The 15,917-nt window shown below is 42.1% G+C and overlaps 1 protein-coding gene across 4 annotated transcripts; it reads left to right on the top strand.

Moving 5' to 3' along the window:
- The first annotated feature begins 730 nt into the window (after positions 1-730).
- Positions 731-14,354, top strand: katna1 (katanin p60 (ATPase containing) subunit A 1). 4 transcript variants are annotated; one of them, XM_080047797.1, is made up of 12 exons: positions 753-854; positions 948-1,039; positions 2,118-2,286; positions 3,043-3,182; positions 5,438-5,633; positions 6,317-6,432; positions 7,571-7,676; positions 7,769-7,927; positions 10,086-10,212; positions 10,631-10,765; positions 12,315-12,441; positions 13,596-14,354. In XM_080047797.1, exons 3-12 carry the CDS (start codon positions 2,125-2,127, stop codon positions 13,792-13,794), a joined length of 1,467 nt encoding a protein of 488 aa, XP_079903923.1. In that variant the 5' UTR covers positions 753-854; positions 948-1,039; positions 2,118-2,124; the 3' UTR covers positions 13,795-14,354. The 4 variants fall into 4 exon arrangements, with proteins under 4 accessions (XP_079903922.1, XP_079903923.1, XP_079903924.1 ...); XM_080047796.1 differs by lacking the exon at positions 948-1,039 and having other exon boundaries at positions 731-854; XM_080047798.1 differs by lacking the exon at positions 948-1,039 and having other exon boundaries at positions 805-854; positions 2,121-2,286.
- Positions 14,355-15,917: the final 1,563 nt, after the last annotated feature.

The raw sequence follows: 15,917 nt of genomic DNA, 5'->3' as shown, positions 1-15,917 counted from the left end.
ATGTCTGGTGTGCAATTGAGAAGCACCGAAAATGCATATATTTCTTTTAAAACCCCTTGGCCTACGTGGGGTTTCATAGGCTGAATCCAATATATTTTTTAAATGTGGTTGTAGAATAATTGTTGGTATCCCTCCGACATTTCATTCTTTCCTGGCCGTGAAGAACTTCTGAAACTTCATTCCGGGAATTAAAATGACATAGAAAATAATATTGAAGGGTAGCATTTGGAGAATGTGATTTCATGTCTATTGCATTTTTGATATAGGCTTGGTCTAGGCCATACTAGTAACCACACTGTAGTTGAACCCCTGATGCAGTATTATTCTTTGTAGGCTGGAAATGGTGCAGCGTTGTGTAGCCTACTATCAGTGGCGTGCACAGGTAGATGCTTGAGCACCTGCCCTTTGCCCCCTTCTTCTTTAACAATGTTGCCCATGCTGATATGACCATCTATAAATACTCGACGATTAAAAGTGTGTGATAATAATGGCCCGATTAATTAATAATAAATAAATATATATACATATATACTTTTTTTTACTGGCTCATGATACCCCCCTCTCCCCCCCAAATGTCTGTGCACGCCACTGCCTACTATTTTTACTTTTCATACTCGCCTGACTTTTGAAAGTTACTCGGTTTTATTTTGAAGGTCAGGGGCGGAAGTACAAACTGCTTGAGCACGCGCGGGGACGTGTGCTGTCACTAACTTCCGTGATAAAAGTTGTACTAAAAAAACGTTCACAGGTTACCGGTTTCTCTCGGTTGGTAGTCTGCTCTCTTTGAGCTGCCACAACGGAACTCGTCATAAGCGCCGCTGCCTGCAAGGACTCGGCGTGTGTTCATCTAAAAAGTTGAGTATAAACCATAGACTGTATAAAAGGTTAAAAACCCAATTTTGACATTTTGTGAACAATTTGTAAAGACGGCGTCGGTGCTTTTACAGTTGTACAGATCGTAAGAGGGGAAAGCAACCACCCGACTTGAACGTGAAGGATGTCTGTTGTTGTAGAGTCAACACAAACTGTGTGACGTAAGGTGAATAGTTCAAAGTTATTTCGCCTTACAACCACAACTTACCGAACCCTAGCATCATGTACGTGTAGAAATCATAGGTAGAAATGCGTCCACAAACAGTCGGGACTGCATTTGGGCGAGGCTCTGGCTAATCCATGGGGACAATAGGACTAATAGTAGTCCTCCTGTTAGTTTCCGAGTGTGGAGGAATGCCTTAAAACTGTACCAATATCATACAAGTACTAGGCTACTATACAAAGTATTGCACCAAAGTTACTGTCTAGTGGATCTGACAGCAGCACGGCCTGGTAGTCAAATAACAGCTGATACAGGAAGGTAGTTCAGGAAAAAATGAAGGATGCAAATATGGGACGTTTCCCCTTCCAATGAGTCTGTTATTTTTTGGCATGATGGCACCATTATAAATTATAAACCACCAGTGTTTAGGAATGGTTTGACAAATAAAATATAATTTATCCAAACATTTTAATTGGAGAAACTGAAGGACAAAGGATATATCTTTTTCAGTCTGTCTTAAAGCAACACTGCCACTCCCATGTGTCAGCTAAGGCCCGGCTTTTCTCAGTCACTTATGAAACACAGGGCTCAGGACTAACTTTTTCATCTAGGTGCACCAAGCACATATTTTGGGTGCACCCAATATAAAATTAATTATGACGTGATAAATCTGATAAATCTGCGGTGCACTGGTGCGCCCAGTGAAAATATCTAGAAGCACTCTGAAACACCTTCTTACATTGGAGATATACCCTGTGTTCCAATACCCATACTTCCATACTATTTAGTATGCCAGAAAAAGATTTAGGATGTCCCAATACATACACGTCAATTGCAGTATGCCAAAAATACCTAGATGCCCCACTAGGTCCAATTGCATTTTGCAGTATTCGTCTTTATTCTTGAAATTTCTCGACATAATGAAAAAAAAAAAAAACCTTCCTTATCTTAATTTTTTTTCTCTCCCGTGGCCCTAAAACTCTTCTGTACTTTAGTATGTAGTATAGTAAAAAGAAAAAAAAGTATGTGATTTGAAACGCACGGGTAGTTGCACTAACTTGTGGCCTGTGTTTTTCCACAGCAGCACCATGAGTGTGCGAGAGATCAGTGAGAATGTGAAGCTGGCCCGTGAATACGCCTTGCTGGGGAACTACAGCTCGGCCACCGTGCTCTACGGCGGACTGCTGGAGCAGATCAAGATGTATGGGGACACTGTGAGGGACAGCGGCTTCAAGCAGAGGTGGCAGCAGGTAAACTGACAAACAGTTCATTCATTCGTTTTCATTTTCCTTTATTTAACCTCGAAAGATCAATTGAGGGATGACCTTCATTTTCAATGACGTCAAGTTATGTACATACAATACATACAATACACACTGTACAATAAAAATAAAGAACAAGTTTACAAAGAGACAAGAACAATTAAAACATTCAGATCAAATGAGTGAAGCATACATAGCCTTAACCAAAACAGTTACAGGTGGAGTGGGGCTGATTCAAAATAATAGGTTTAAATTGGTTTACAGTTATGAGTGTATTTATTTGAATTTGATGTTGTAAGTTGTTCCAAGAGTCAGGTAGCCTGGCTCTGCCCGCCTACCTACTTCCGCCCAAATTTCATTTTCCCTTCAGTAGTCAGTCTGGTGATGGGGCGTATTAGTGGGATTTTGCTCGAACAAATTTCTGAGTGTCCAATCAGCGAACAGAGGAAGTGGCTGAGAACGATGACGTCGAAGTCTCGCTCTAGTTTCAGTTGAATGCTGCGTTCCTTTACACTCGGAACTCGGAAATTTCTGACTTGGTATTTCCGAGTTCCGACCTGTCTGTGTTCCAGTGCATCTGCTCGGGAAACTATGGACGCCTTGCATGTATTGGGACATCCTAAATCTTTTTCTGGCATACTAAATAGTATGGAAGTATGGGGATTGGAACGCAGGGAAGATCAAAAAGAAGAGTCCTGCTTGCTCTGTTGACACTCATCTGTGTTTTTTGTTTCTTTTCTCAAGCTGTGGCAAGAAATCAGCGAAGAGAACCGCCATGTCCAGGACGTCATGTCCACTCTGGAGAACTTCCAGCTGGTCACCATGCCTGTTAAAGCCAGCAACCACCATGACTGGGACATTAGGCCTGTGCCCGTGGAGCCCAGGTACTGTATGTCTTGTTAAACTTTAGTGTGTAAACCATGGCGTAACCCTCCTTAAAGAGGACCTATGATACTTTTCAACTTTTATGACCTATAAACGTTGTTATAATGATTTATGGTCATGTTTAACCATACTAGAGTATCAAATAATTACGTACATGCATTTCGACGTATTCCCTGCTGACCGTCTGGGGTGGCTATGCAGAGCACTAAACACTATGGCAGCCGGTCGAGAAACAACTTGTTCAAATTTCCGGGTAGTTTCTGTCACGCTCGGGTAGTTTCTGTCATGTTTCCATGTATGGTAATGCTGCTCAGGCAAGCTCCGGCTGCATGCCCCCACCTTCCTGAAAATCTCCCGTAACCAATCACAACGGAGTGGGGTTTGCAGCAGGGGGGGAGGGGCGGAGAAGCTCAAAGCAGTGTGTAGAGAGAGACTGCTGTGCTCGCTAGGGTAATGCCTCGTTTCCACCGAGTAGAGCGGGTTGGATCGGAGCGGTTCGGTCCGGGTAGTTTGGCTTTTCATTTGCCAAAAGTTGGGTAGGGTACGGTTTAAGCGCACCTAACCGCTCTGAGCTGCTCCCGATTTCAGTACTCCTCCATAGGGGTACTAGCCGCCTGAAAGCGGGCCGAAACGGCGGAGCCGTCATTTGATTGGTCGAAATAATCATTTCCGCCATGTGTAGTCATCTCGGCAAGAGTGAAGAGAGTCTTGTGTATTGGCGAAAATGTGAGCACAGCAATGTTTATTGTGTGGTGTTTTTCCTCGTCAATAAATTAATCAGTTGGTTACACTGTGTCCCACTAGTCACGTAGCTGCCGCAGCCAGCGCTGTTCGCTCACCGTCTCTATCAGTTGCAACTTGCACCGAGCCGTCTCTGTGTGTTTTCGCCATAGATAGTAGGCTAGTAAATACACGCTCACAACAACACGGGGGGAATAAATAAAGAAACGGTTGGTTTGACCAAGCAAAAACGGGAGATCGCTGGCTTGTGAGCGCGGCACTGTTTATTGTGTGGTGTTTTTCCTCGTCATTAAATGAATCAGTTGGCTACACTGTGTCCCACTGCTACGATGTCACGTAGCTGCCGCAGCCAGCGCTGTTCTCTCACTGTCTCTATCAGTTGCAACTTGCACCGAGCCGTCTCTGTGCTCACAACAACACGGGGGGAATAAATGAAGAAGCGGCTGGTTTGACCAAGCAAAAACGAGAGACCGCTGGCTTGACCACAGTTGTTCCACAGCCCGATAGTTTGACCCACATTCTGGCGGCGGCTATCGCAGTCCAGCCTAAACCCCGCCCCACCAGTAAGGGTAGGGTCATAAACCCCGCCCCACCAGTAAGGGTAGGGTCCGCGGTGGAAACAACACCGAGATTCTTAAAAGTGAGCTGTCCCGCTCTGAGCCGCTCTGATCCGACCCGCTCTACTCGGTGGAAACGAGGCATAAGAGGAAGAGTGTCCCGAAAATCTACATAGTTTTTTGTGATGTGATTCGTGTCAGGTTGCTCTATAGCAGTTTTTAACAAGAAATGAAGACCAGAAAAGTAGTATAATAGGATCTCTTTAAAAGAATCAGTGTAATTTTTGTCTGACAAAACAATGAATGACAACGGTAATGACATACAGTTCATTTTGCTCGTATGGACCTTAATCAGAATATGCTGTGTATTGTAAACTGTTGGAACACACTGTAGACCTGGTTCACTGTTCACCTCTGCTGTGCACAGCTTTGAGCAGGGCTGCTATAAGCCTTCAGACAGTGAACAATAGCCCTGATGTAGTCATATGATTGAGATTAGTAAACTCTTCCTGTACACCTCACACTGCCTCTCGCACTTTGTTTGTGGTTTTTCTTCACTTCAAAATGCATTGCATTTTAGCAGTTGATGAACAATCCACATATAATGTAAATGAAAAACAGTATACATAATAGTACATTATGTGGCCTCTAGAATGTATACATTTCTTTGATAGACACAGTAAATGAATACACACTGAGAAGTCATTTATTCAGCTATTTAACCTTTAGCCTGACGGGGAGATCTTTAATAATAATACATTTTATTTGTTGGTGCCTTTTCAAGACACCCAAGGACATATTAAAAACATCAATAAAAACAAAATGTATCTCTTAGTAAAACGATAGTGAGTAGCTTAGTGGTTGGGCCCGAAGGAAAGTCTAACTAAACGGATGAAGCAGTGATAAAAAGCTATGGCTTCAGAGGCTCGTAGTAACAGCTGTTCTCCTTTTCACAGACATTCACCCTGTCCGGTCAGACGGCCTGCTAACCCCTCTAAAGAGAGCAAACCTCCCAACAACCGGCAGAGTGTGTCAGTGCGCGCCCAGCAGAGGCACTCGCCTCGCGGGGCCAACGGGGACAGACCCAAACCCCCCAAAGGGAGAGACAAGAAGGAGGCCAAGGAGAATGCTGGCAAAGCTAAGGACGATAAGGTGGACGACATGTTGGTGCTTTCAAACGCACCGCCTTCTCCTCTATAGTATGACACAACCTGTATATTCAGGAACGGCTATTTGCACTGTTGATAAAACAGTGTATCCTTATGCTGCCTGTTTACCTGCAGCCTTGCCTAGCCTGTATTTCCACTTCCCTGGTCTGGGAGAAAGCAGACCACATGAGGGGGAACAGGGGAGAGATAGATAGATAGATAGATAGATAGATAGATAGATAGATAGATAGATAGATAGATAGATAGATAGTATCAAATAATTACGTACATGCATTTCGACGAAATGGACTGCCGGACCCAGTAAAATGCCCCGGACTGATCCAGGGAAGAGTCCTACCCTGCGTTCCAATCCCCATACTTCCCTACTATTTAGTATGTCAGAAAAAGATTTAGGATGTCCCAATACATGCACGTCAACTGTAGTATGCTGAAAATACATAAATGCCCCACTAACTCCAATATTATTTTAGAGTATTCGTCTTTATTCTTGAATTTATTCGACATAATGAAAAAAAAAAAAAAAGTCCTTGTTTGATTGTCTTCTTTCTCCCGTGGCCCTAAAACTCTTGTGTTCTTTAGTATGTAGTATAGTAAAAAAGAAAGAGTATGCGATTTGGAATGCAGGGCTAATGTGTTTTTTTTTTTTGCTTGTCTGCTGTCTTTCAGAACAAAGCAGACGTCCAGGAGAAAGAGGTGAAGAGGTTTGACGGCACGGGATATGACAAGGACCTGGTGGAAGCGCTGGAGAGGGACATCATATCTACGAATCCCAACGTTAAATGGTACGTGTTCATCACATACCAGGAAAAACTCAGGAATTTGATGTGTCCATTCATTGTTTTGCTATGGAGCAGTTCAGCCCTGCTTCCACAGCCTTTGGAATAAGCTTAGAAGAACAGCACAGTATGTCCCACAAGCCTCTGCTGTACTTGACACTTAAAGGTGAAGTAAGCGATTTATTTATGTTAATATAAGTGTTAAATCGCTCTTTATTCAAACAGTGATCACTTATATAGGATGCACGTTTTATAACTCTTATCTCTCAGTCACCCGCTCTGCATGTAATCTGCAAATAAACTTTCTAAACCAATCAGAAAAGAGAACGCTACAAACCGGCACATTTCACTGCCGGTGCACGCGCAGAGCGACAGACGGGAGAATGTTTATGCGCCTACAATGGCGGAGCAGGTACAAATTCTTCCCAATGTCTGTGTTGATGGTTTTTATCATATTTTATCACACTTACGGATCTGAGATGATGCTAGATAACTCGCTGCTGCTTGAAGACCGCAGTGCATTAATGTGGTGACGTAGGGACGAGTGAGGGGACTGCTAACTGCAGTCACTGACAGGAAGTTAGCTAAAAGAACCATTTAGTTTACAGCACCTTCAAGAGATTAAATGATCCTCTCACGGTAAGACGCCAAAGAAGACGATTTGATCCAAAAAAAAGGATGTATGAGAACAAAATCACATTCCGAAACCAGAACTCTCTGTCCATAACTATTCAACTTCTACCTTAAACTGAAACAACTTGGAGAGAAGAACCCAGAGGCACACCGGGAACAAATGTATCAAAATATACAGGTCTGTGCTTTATTGTATAGAAAATATTCTCAATGTTAAACAGTTTTTTTGGTTAGACAAATGGCAAAAAGATCATTCCCTTCAAATGGTTTTGTCTGCTATTGTCCAGTACAATACAGTAAGGACAGCTTTTTCCTTTTCAGTGTCCTTTCTAAGGTTGGCTAAAAGTAAGACACCCAGACAAGCTTAGCAGCATTATGTTAGAAACATTCATTTTAAAGCTGCTGACTCTTCTTCCCCAGAGCTGTGTGTGTTTTTATCAAGCATTATTGATCTCAGTCATTGGTGAGAACTGCCAGCTGTAACATCTGAACAACTGACATCTTTCTTTAGGGACAATATTGCAGACCTGGGAGATGCCAAAAAACTCCTGAAAGAGGCAGTCGTGTTGCCCATGTGGATGCCAGCGTTTTTCAAGGGCATACGAAGACCATGGAAGGTGCCCCATTTTAAAGAGATTTGAGTTTGATCTGTTGTGTATTATGTGTCGGTCAATATCAATGCACATAAACCCTTTGTGTTCCTCCCCAGGGCGTGCTCATGGTGGGACCCCCGGGCACAGGGAAAACACTTTTGGCCAAAGCAGTTGCTACCGAGTGCAGAACCACGTTCTTCAATGTCTCCTCTTCGACCCTCACCTCCAAGTACAGAGGGGAGTCTGAGAAGCTGGTCCGCCTGCTCTTTGAAATGGTAAGATGGATACTTAAAGTTGAAGTAAGTTATTTATTTACGTTAATATAAGTGTTAAATTCATACAGTGATCACTTATATAATGTGCGCGTTTCATAAAGCCGATCTCTCAGTCGCTCGCTCTGCATGTAATCGGCAAATAAACTTTTCGCGGATCCCACTGCTGATAACCAATCAGAAGAGAGAACGCTACAAACCGGCAGCTGTCTCACTGCCGGTGCACGTGCAGAGCGACAGATGGGTGAATGTGTATGCGCCTACAATGGCGGAGCAGGTACAAATCCTTCCCAATGTCTGTTTTGATGGTTTTTATCATGTTTATCACACTTATGGATCTGAGATGATGCTAGATAACTCGCTGCTTGAAGACCGCAGTGCATTAATATGGTGACGTGGGGACGAGGGAGGGGACTGCTAACTGCAGCCACTGACAGGAAGTTAGCTAAACTGACCATTCCGCTTACTGAGTATAGATGATAGCCAAGTAATGATTTGTCTTTTAGGATTCTCAGTTTTGGGCCATACTAGATATTCAGGTCATCTGTATAGGTCTTGTGCAAGTTCAACAACATGTGTATACACACCACACAAACGGGTCTTCATATTGTATTCCCTTTCAACAATCTTGAATACAAAGTGAACTCCTCGTATTTCAGTGATAGAATTGTGACATCATTTCTCAAATCAATTTGTAGAATTGATATGAATGTGTCAAATTTCGCCCTGCCATTTTATTCCACCTTACTTTTCTCTTCTATATGTCACAATGAAAAACATCTTAATTCTTTATCAGGACTGTGCCATAGATTTTCATTATAATTGATCTCAAACAAGAGATTGTTCATGTTTGGCAACACATTAGTACTTTTTTTAAAGCATTATATTTAGATACAAAGCTCTGATAACCCTCAGTATCACAGCTGATATTGTACTTTGTTTCAACAGTCAAAAAGGTTGGAGAAAGCAAAAGTGTGTAGGCAGCTGATTACTCAGATCATTTCTAAGTTAGTCGACCAAACCAGGGCTGAAAGGAGAGCTAGCTATTTGATTTACTGTTGGTAGCTAGCCAATGGAATACCCTTGATGCTTTATTTCTTAGCCATAACTTTAGAACTTAATCATATGTCCAGTTAGCCTGGAAATCCAGACCTGCCGTTAGGCGCTGGCAAATTAAATTTGTTGCGCCTGTTGGTCTGGACACTCTCCATTGAAGCTCATTTAATATGTCAAGAAATCCTGAGCTACCAATCAAATCGTTCTTTCTGATATGGGCGGGCCAGAGCCCTATGTATGGTGTTGTGGGGTCGACGTAACCGGATGACGATAGTGCTGTGCATGCGCCGCCGAAGCCGTGATAGTAAACAACAGAGATGGCTGTGGTTATGTTGTTTCAGTTTGAGAAGGCTTTGGCCTCGACACTTAGCGATTTGGAAGAAGGAATGTTCTGAGGAATGTTCTGTTTTGCCGACCGACCACGCCAAAAGTTTAATTTTAAGTTAACCCGCTGTTCGCTAAACGAACGGGGCTTAATATGTCACCATGTTCATTGCTCTGATTGGTCGTAGTGCTATCCAATTGTGTGCAGTGGCATTTGAAATGCACGCGTAGGTGCCGCCCCTTGAGTTGGAGAGGTCTATTGATCGTGGCCAGACCCTCTATCGTTCTAGATGGGGGTCTGGATTTCCAGGCTACAGACTGGATGTCCAGTCTGTTTTTCTGCTAATCTTTCTGCCCTCCGGTGGCCAGAAAAAATCACCTCACAATGTTTTTGGCATAAGTTTATGGTGTAAAGTTTCTTGATTGTGATTAGTGTACAAATATATGCACAGACCTAATCTAAATCAGGCATCTGTTCTCACATTCAGTTCAACTTTTATTTTCCCCTTTTTGAACTGAAAGATTTGAACAGCGAGTTTGATCTTAGAGTTGCATATTGATAAAGGCATAACATCTTTTTAGTTTCAAGAACACTACATTTAAACAAATTGGTTCAAAACAATTTCTCACCGCTGGCACATTTATTTTGATGTGATATTGTAAATGTAAACATGTAGCCGTGTTCCTCATCAACCTATTGTCCTTACTGCGTTGTTGAGAAGGACTAGTGAGTCTTGGTTTTTGTCTTGGACTGAGCGCTTGCATGTGTTGTTGGTTACAGGCCCGATTCTACGCTCCCACCACCATCTTCATCGATGAGATAGACTCCATGTGCAGCCGCAGAGGAACGTCAGAGGAACATGAGGCCAGCCGCAGGGTCAAAGCAGAGCTGCTGGTGCAGATGGATGGTATGTATCTAATGGAGACATATTGTTAGCCTCATAGCATAATTAGCCTAAGTCATATTTACTCTACTTTACTTTTACTCTACATCTACTCTACTCTACATCTACTTTACCCTACTATAACCCTTAAAATATGACTTAGGCAATTATGCTATTAGGCTAACGAAAAGTAGATGTAGATGTAGAATAGAGTAGATGTAGAGTGGAGTAAATATGATTTAGGCAATTATGCTATGAGGCTAACAATATGGCAATCACACAGCCACTACTGATTTGACTCATGTTCACTCTTAGAAATTGTTTGTTGTCTGTTGAACCCTTTTAGCAGTCTCAAACGGTTAAAAACTATGAAAAAAAAAAAAAAAAATGTATTGAAGCCTTTCTCAAGTATTTTTCCCTTTTTGTTGTGGCTGTTGTGTAGGTGTGGGTGGAGCATCAGACAACGATGACCCGTCTAAGATGGTGATGGTGCTAGCTGCCACCAACTTCCCCTGGGACATTGACGAGGCTCTGAGGAGACGTCTGGAGAAGAGGATCTACATCCCGCTGCCTTCAAGTAACCTCCTTCATTATCTGCTTCAGAAAACATGTTGCGTATGGAAAGTGATGGGAGTGAACAAAGTCTATGCAGGCTAGTCTAACCTGTGAGCTTTTTTACTGTTCAACTACTAGAACACTAGAGGCGACTGTGGCTCAGGTGGTAGAGCGGGTCGGCCAATGGTCGATGGGTTGGCGGTTCGATTCCCGCCCTGCCACTTGTGTCATGGTTGTTGTGTCCGTGGGCAAGACACTTCACCCACCTTGCCTCGTGTGAATGTGTATGACTGCTGTGTGTTTGTGGTGTTCGGGGGGGCCGTAGGCGCTGAATGGCAGCCACGCTTCCGCCACTGGTATTACTGTGTTTGAATGAATGGAACCTGGAACCCTGTAAAGTGCTTTGAGTGCCTAGAAAAGCGCTATATAAATCCAATCTATTATTATTATTATTATTATTATTATTATTATTATTAGAGACACTGACTACAATGTCACAGAGGGGGATGTCTTCCTAATGTCTTCATAATGTCCATATTCATTTTAGCCTTATAAACTGTGGGGTCATAGTGGATCAACTCACAGTGGAGGCCTATGGGGCAGAACTGAGCTGCCGGGCCTCTGCATGGGATCCACATTCCTTACATTCTGTCCCCTGTCAACACCTCACCACACACCACACGCAGCTTCATTATATGTAGTTTGAGCATCAGGAAAACAACCAGGGACTTAATGCTGGAAAACTGCCTGGCTCTCAGTTTATTGTGTCAGTTCCTGGTCATTAAAGTGAACATAGATTCATTTAGGAAAGTGAAACGTGTGTAAACTCCATCTATCAGCTGTAAAAACGTTTTCTTTGACTGGATGGAGCTGATCCAGAGGTGGGATGTGCTATCACATAGAGACAGATGAGCATGTTTTTCTCCTGGCCAATTTAGAGTTGTCCAATCAACCAAACCTGCATGTCTTGGAGCAATCGGAGGAAGCTGAGAAGAATCAACCTTTTTATATTTGTAAAACTAGATTATAATGCAGTTAATCATCTCAGTTAAAGCTATGCTTTAGTGGAGATAATCCAAAAACTAATTTCACAATATAATGTTATTACCACAATCCATATGACAGTGGCAGTGAGCATGGATCTTCCAGGGAGCCCAGAGCAGTTGTCTGTTGACAACAGTCCGTGTGTTAGTCCAGCCAAGCTTGAGTGTGGCCCTTTGAGTACAGTCCAGCTGCTGCCCCTAGATGGCCGCCGCGGTGTTCCGTTAGCCGAGTGGAGCTAGCGCCGTGGCTAATCTAATGTTCTATCTATATATATTCTAACGTCTCCCTATCCCCTTGCCCTAACCCTAACCACCCAGCTGTGATGCCTAAACTTAATCGTCAAAACAATATAATTTGTCTAAATAACGTTCAAAATGTATTTGTATTTTCTTCCGCCCCGCCTCAGTGCTCCCGCCCCGCCTCAGTATTGTTCTCCGGGGATGCAGCTGGATACTATTGGGCCCTTTACAGAAGGTTGTGTTTGTTGTACATGTGCTGGCTTCCATAATGCTTGTTAATGCTTTCAGCTGAAGGGCGTGTGGAGCTGCTGAGGATCAACCTGAAGGAGCTGGAGGTGTCTGGGGACGTGGACCTGGACAAGATCTCAGAGCAGTGTGAGGGTTACTCTGGAGCAGACATCACCAACGTGTGCAGGTCAGCCCAACTCTGCTGCTTTACATTCCAGGAAACTTCACTTTTATTCAAAGCAGAGATGAAATGTACGCTCAGCCATTGCCAATGTAGTTAAAACCATAAAGTGTTCACTGACCTAGTCATTCACCCCATATGATTCTAACATCACTGGTTCCATTTTTTTTTGTTGCATGTCTAAACTTTCCTCTCTTTGTGGGGGTCTTGTCTATATCTTATTCACTGTGTGATTTTTATGGACATGGAGCGTTGTAAAAGGTTGTTCACCAAAAATGACATCTAGGACCTTCCACGATCACAACCTGGGTGGACAACCTTGTCATCAAGCTGCTGGAAAGCTACAGCGGGCCGACATATCAGAACCACTGTTTAAGTGAATGGGGGTGAATGGGGATGGGCTAATGGGGAATTTTTTGAACTTATACAGTGTTTCCCCTAGAATTTTTTTTTAGGCCCGGTGGTAAGAGCTGATAGGGATTTGTTATACATTTTTCACAGGATGCTTGAGTATTTGTTGGTTATTTCCATATAAAACACTTGCTTAGCCATCCCAAGTTGATAATGATTCAATAAACACATTTTATTTACAATACACTAATTATTTACAATAGATATCATTATGAAACTTTGCCAGTTGATTACTGACATTAAAACAAAAACTTTTTGTATTACAGTATTTTCCAAAATGTTTAAATAAATATGAAAAATCATCATAGTTGACCAGGTTGTCAACCCAGGTTGGGATCCTGGAAGGTCCTGGATATCATTTCTGTTGAACAACCTTTTACAACGCTCCATGTCTGTTTAAAAAAAAAGGGGGGGGGGGGGGTTTTGCCCCCTAGGTATAAAGGCAAAAATGACATACAAAAACCTAAAAATAAAGTAAGGTACTGAATTACAGCAAGTTGGGAGTTTCTTATTAAAGTTATCTGCAACCCGCTCGATCGTCAATACAATGTTTTTGTAAAGAACTAGTGTGGATCAAAAATGGCTGGCAGTAATACTTAATGGGGTCACTTATTGGAGGGGAAAAAAAGACAATACACGATTCACCTAATATTTGAATACAGCACAAAGACTGAAAATGATTTAGGTAATTGTGAATTTGAATGCGTTCATTAGTGGTTCACGTAGCGATGTATTGTGTGTGTGTGAAGGGATGCGTCTCTGATGGCCATGAGGAGGAGAATCGAGGGCCTCACGCCAGAGGAGATCCGTAACATCTCCGGGGACGAGATGCACATGCCCACCACCATGGAGGACTTTGAGTCTGCGCTGAAGAAAGTCTCCAAGTCTGTGTCTGCATCCGACCTGGAGAAGTATGAGAAGTGGATCGAAGAGTTTGGCTCCTGCTGAAAAAAAAAGGTCCTCTGTGTGCCAATGTGTAACTATTGAGAGGCTGAGTTGTTGGGAAGATGGGGAGTCTAGTATTGACTGTGTGTGTGTATGAGAGGTTTGTCTCTTTACCTAAATACGTCATTTAATATTGAAGTTATGAATTAGGTGTCTTACTATAGGCAAATATTGTGAAATTTGGCAACACCTAATAATGGCACCTCTTCCTATTGTACATTATGTTAATGTGACGCAAAAATCTTAAGAAGGTGACCGAGGAGTCCATTTTGACATTTTTGTTTTATTGATCCTACAATCATCAAACATGTTCAACATGTAAGAGACCAATTCTACTGTAGCTGTTCTCAGTAGATCTGACATATCTGAGGACCCAATGTTTCTGCCTACACACTGTGAAGAGTTCATTGCCATTTCCGCAGATATTTTACTGCTAGGTCTCCTTCCTAATAAGTCTCATAATGCCAATCAAATGTTTTTTTAATGCACTTGATTTTATTTAGAACTGCATTGTAGTATTTTTTTCCCACTTTTTTGGAGATGTATATTCTTCTGAACATCAAGCTTACAAAATATTTCTGTAAATAAAGTTAAAGATTATGGATATTAATGTTGTATTACATCTAAGTTTATTTACTACGCAATATAGGTTGCTGGGGGAGTTAAGTTGTACTTTGTAAGATTTTGATCTAGTTAACTGTCTGTATAGTTCCTCTCTATCAAATAGTGAGTTAAAACAATGGTGATTGAGCATATGACCCCACTGATGAAAGCTCTTGTATTTGCTGCTTTGCCCAGTTATACTATTGGAGGGGCTATGTCGTATTAACCACACTGAGGGGGTGCGTTCTTTTACTCAGGACATGGCAGCTTCATACTCAGTAGTACTGAGTTCAGACCTGTGTGCATTCCAGTACATCAGTTGGTTTTTAAATGTAGTTTTTATCTTTTATATACAGTCTATGGTTTGCATAAGACATCATCATAGGTCCCACATTTTCAAAATTGATGAAAAGGTCTTTCTGCGGCCTGGGCTAATGTCACTTCGGAGTGCCAAGCTGTAGCGATACAAACTCTCTGTCTGCACTTCTCATCACTTCAGGGTCACATTGTTGGATCAGAACACACAGAGAAAGCATTCTGCAGGTAAGAACTGACAATCTACTGACTTCATACAGTCAATAATGTTCGCTTTTGAAGGAAACTCTGACTCAGTAAATACATTTACGGCCACTAGAAACAACGGATAACGGCTTCAAACTAACAGAACTGTGACTGAATGACTGTTGAACCAGAGATAGCCAGGTGACGGATTTCTAACATGAGCATGTCAGTGGTGCTCAACATTGGCCACATTTGTTAAGCCAAAACCATACAACAGTCCATCAGAGTTGGGACGCCGATGTGTAATAAAAATTGTTACGCTGCCCATATAAGGAGGAAGCTTACACCAAATAAATAAGTTAGTGTTTAGTTGAACATACCCTGCGTTCCAATCCCCATACTTCCATACTATTTAGTATGCCTGAAAAAGATTTAGGATGTCCCAGTACATGCACATCAATTGTAGTATGCTGAAAATACATGAAATGCCTCACTAACTCCAATTGCATTTTGGAGTATTGATATTTATTCTTGACATTTCTCGACATAATGGAGAAGAAAAAAATGAATCGTCCGAATTTTTTCTCTCCCATGGCCCTAAAACTCTTCTGTACTTTAGTATGTAGTGTAGTAAACAGAAAGAGTTTGTGATTTGGAACACATGGATAGTGAGACTGCAGCATCCATGTATGTTTTTGGTCATTTAGAAACAGTGGCTCAATTACATTATAAGTATGAATTTACATTATAATTTGTTTATTTTCAAAGTGTAAAATGCTCTGCTCGTGTGTGGAATGGTGAAAGAGAGACACAGGTCTGCAGCCCTCTGAAATACACGTGAGCACAATCACCTCCGTTCACTAGCTCTTCACAAAAGGGTTATCACAAGTATCCATAAGTTTTTTTTTTTACAATGACTTGTTATGGCGATAATATGTGTGGGACTTAAGACACTTGGGGTATATTCACACATGCCGTGTTTAGTTCGGTTGAAACAAACTCAGGTGCACTTCTGCCTTCGG

Source organism: Ammodytes marinus, assembly GCF_949987685.1.
Source record: "Ammodytes marinus genome assembly, chromosome: 19".
In the NCBI taxonomy this organism is placed as follows: Eukaryota; Metazoa; Chordata; class Actinopteri; order Uranoscopiformes; family Ammodytidae; genus Ammodytes; species Ammodytes marinus.
This window is presented reverse-complemented; position numbering and strand designations above follow the sequence as displayed.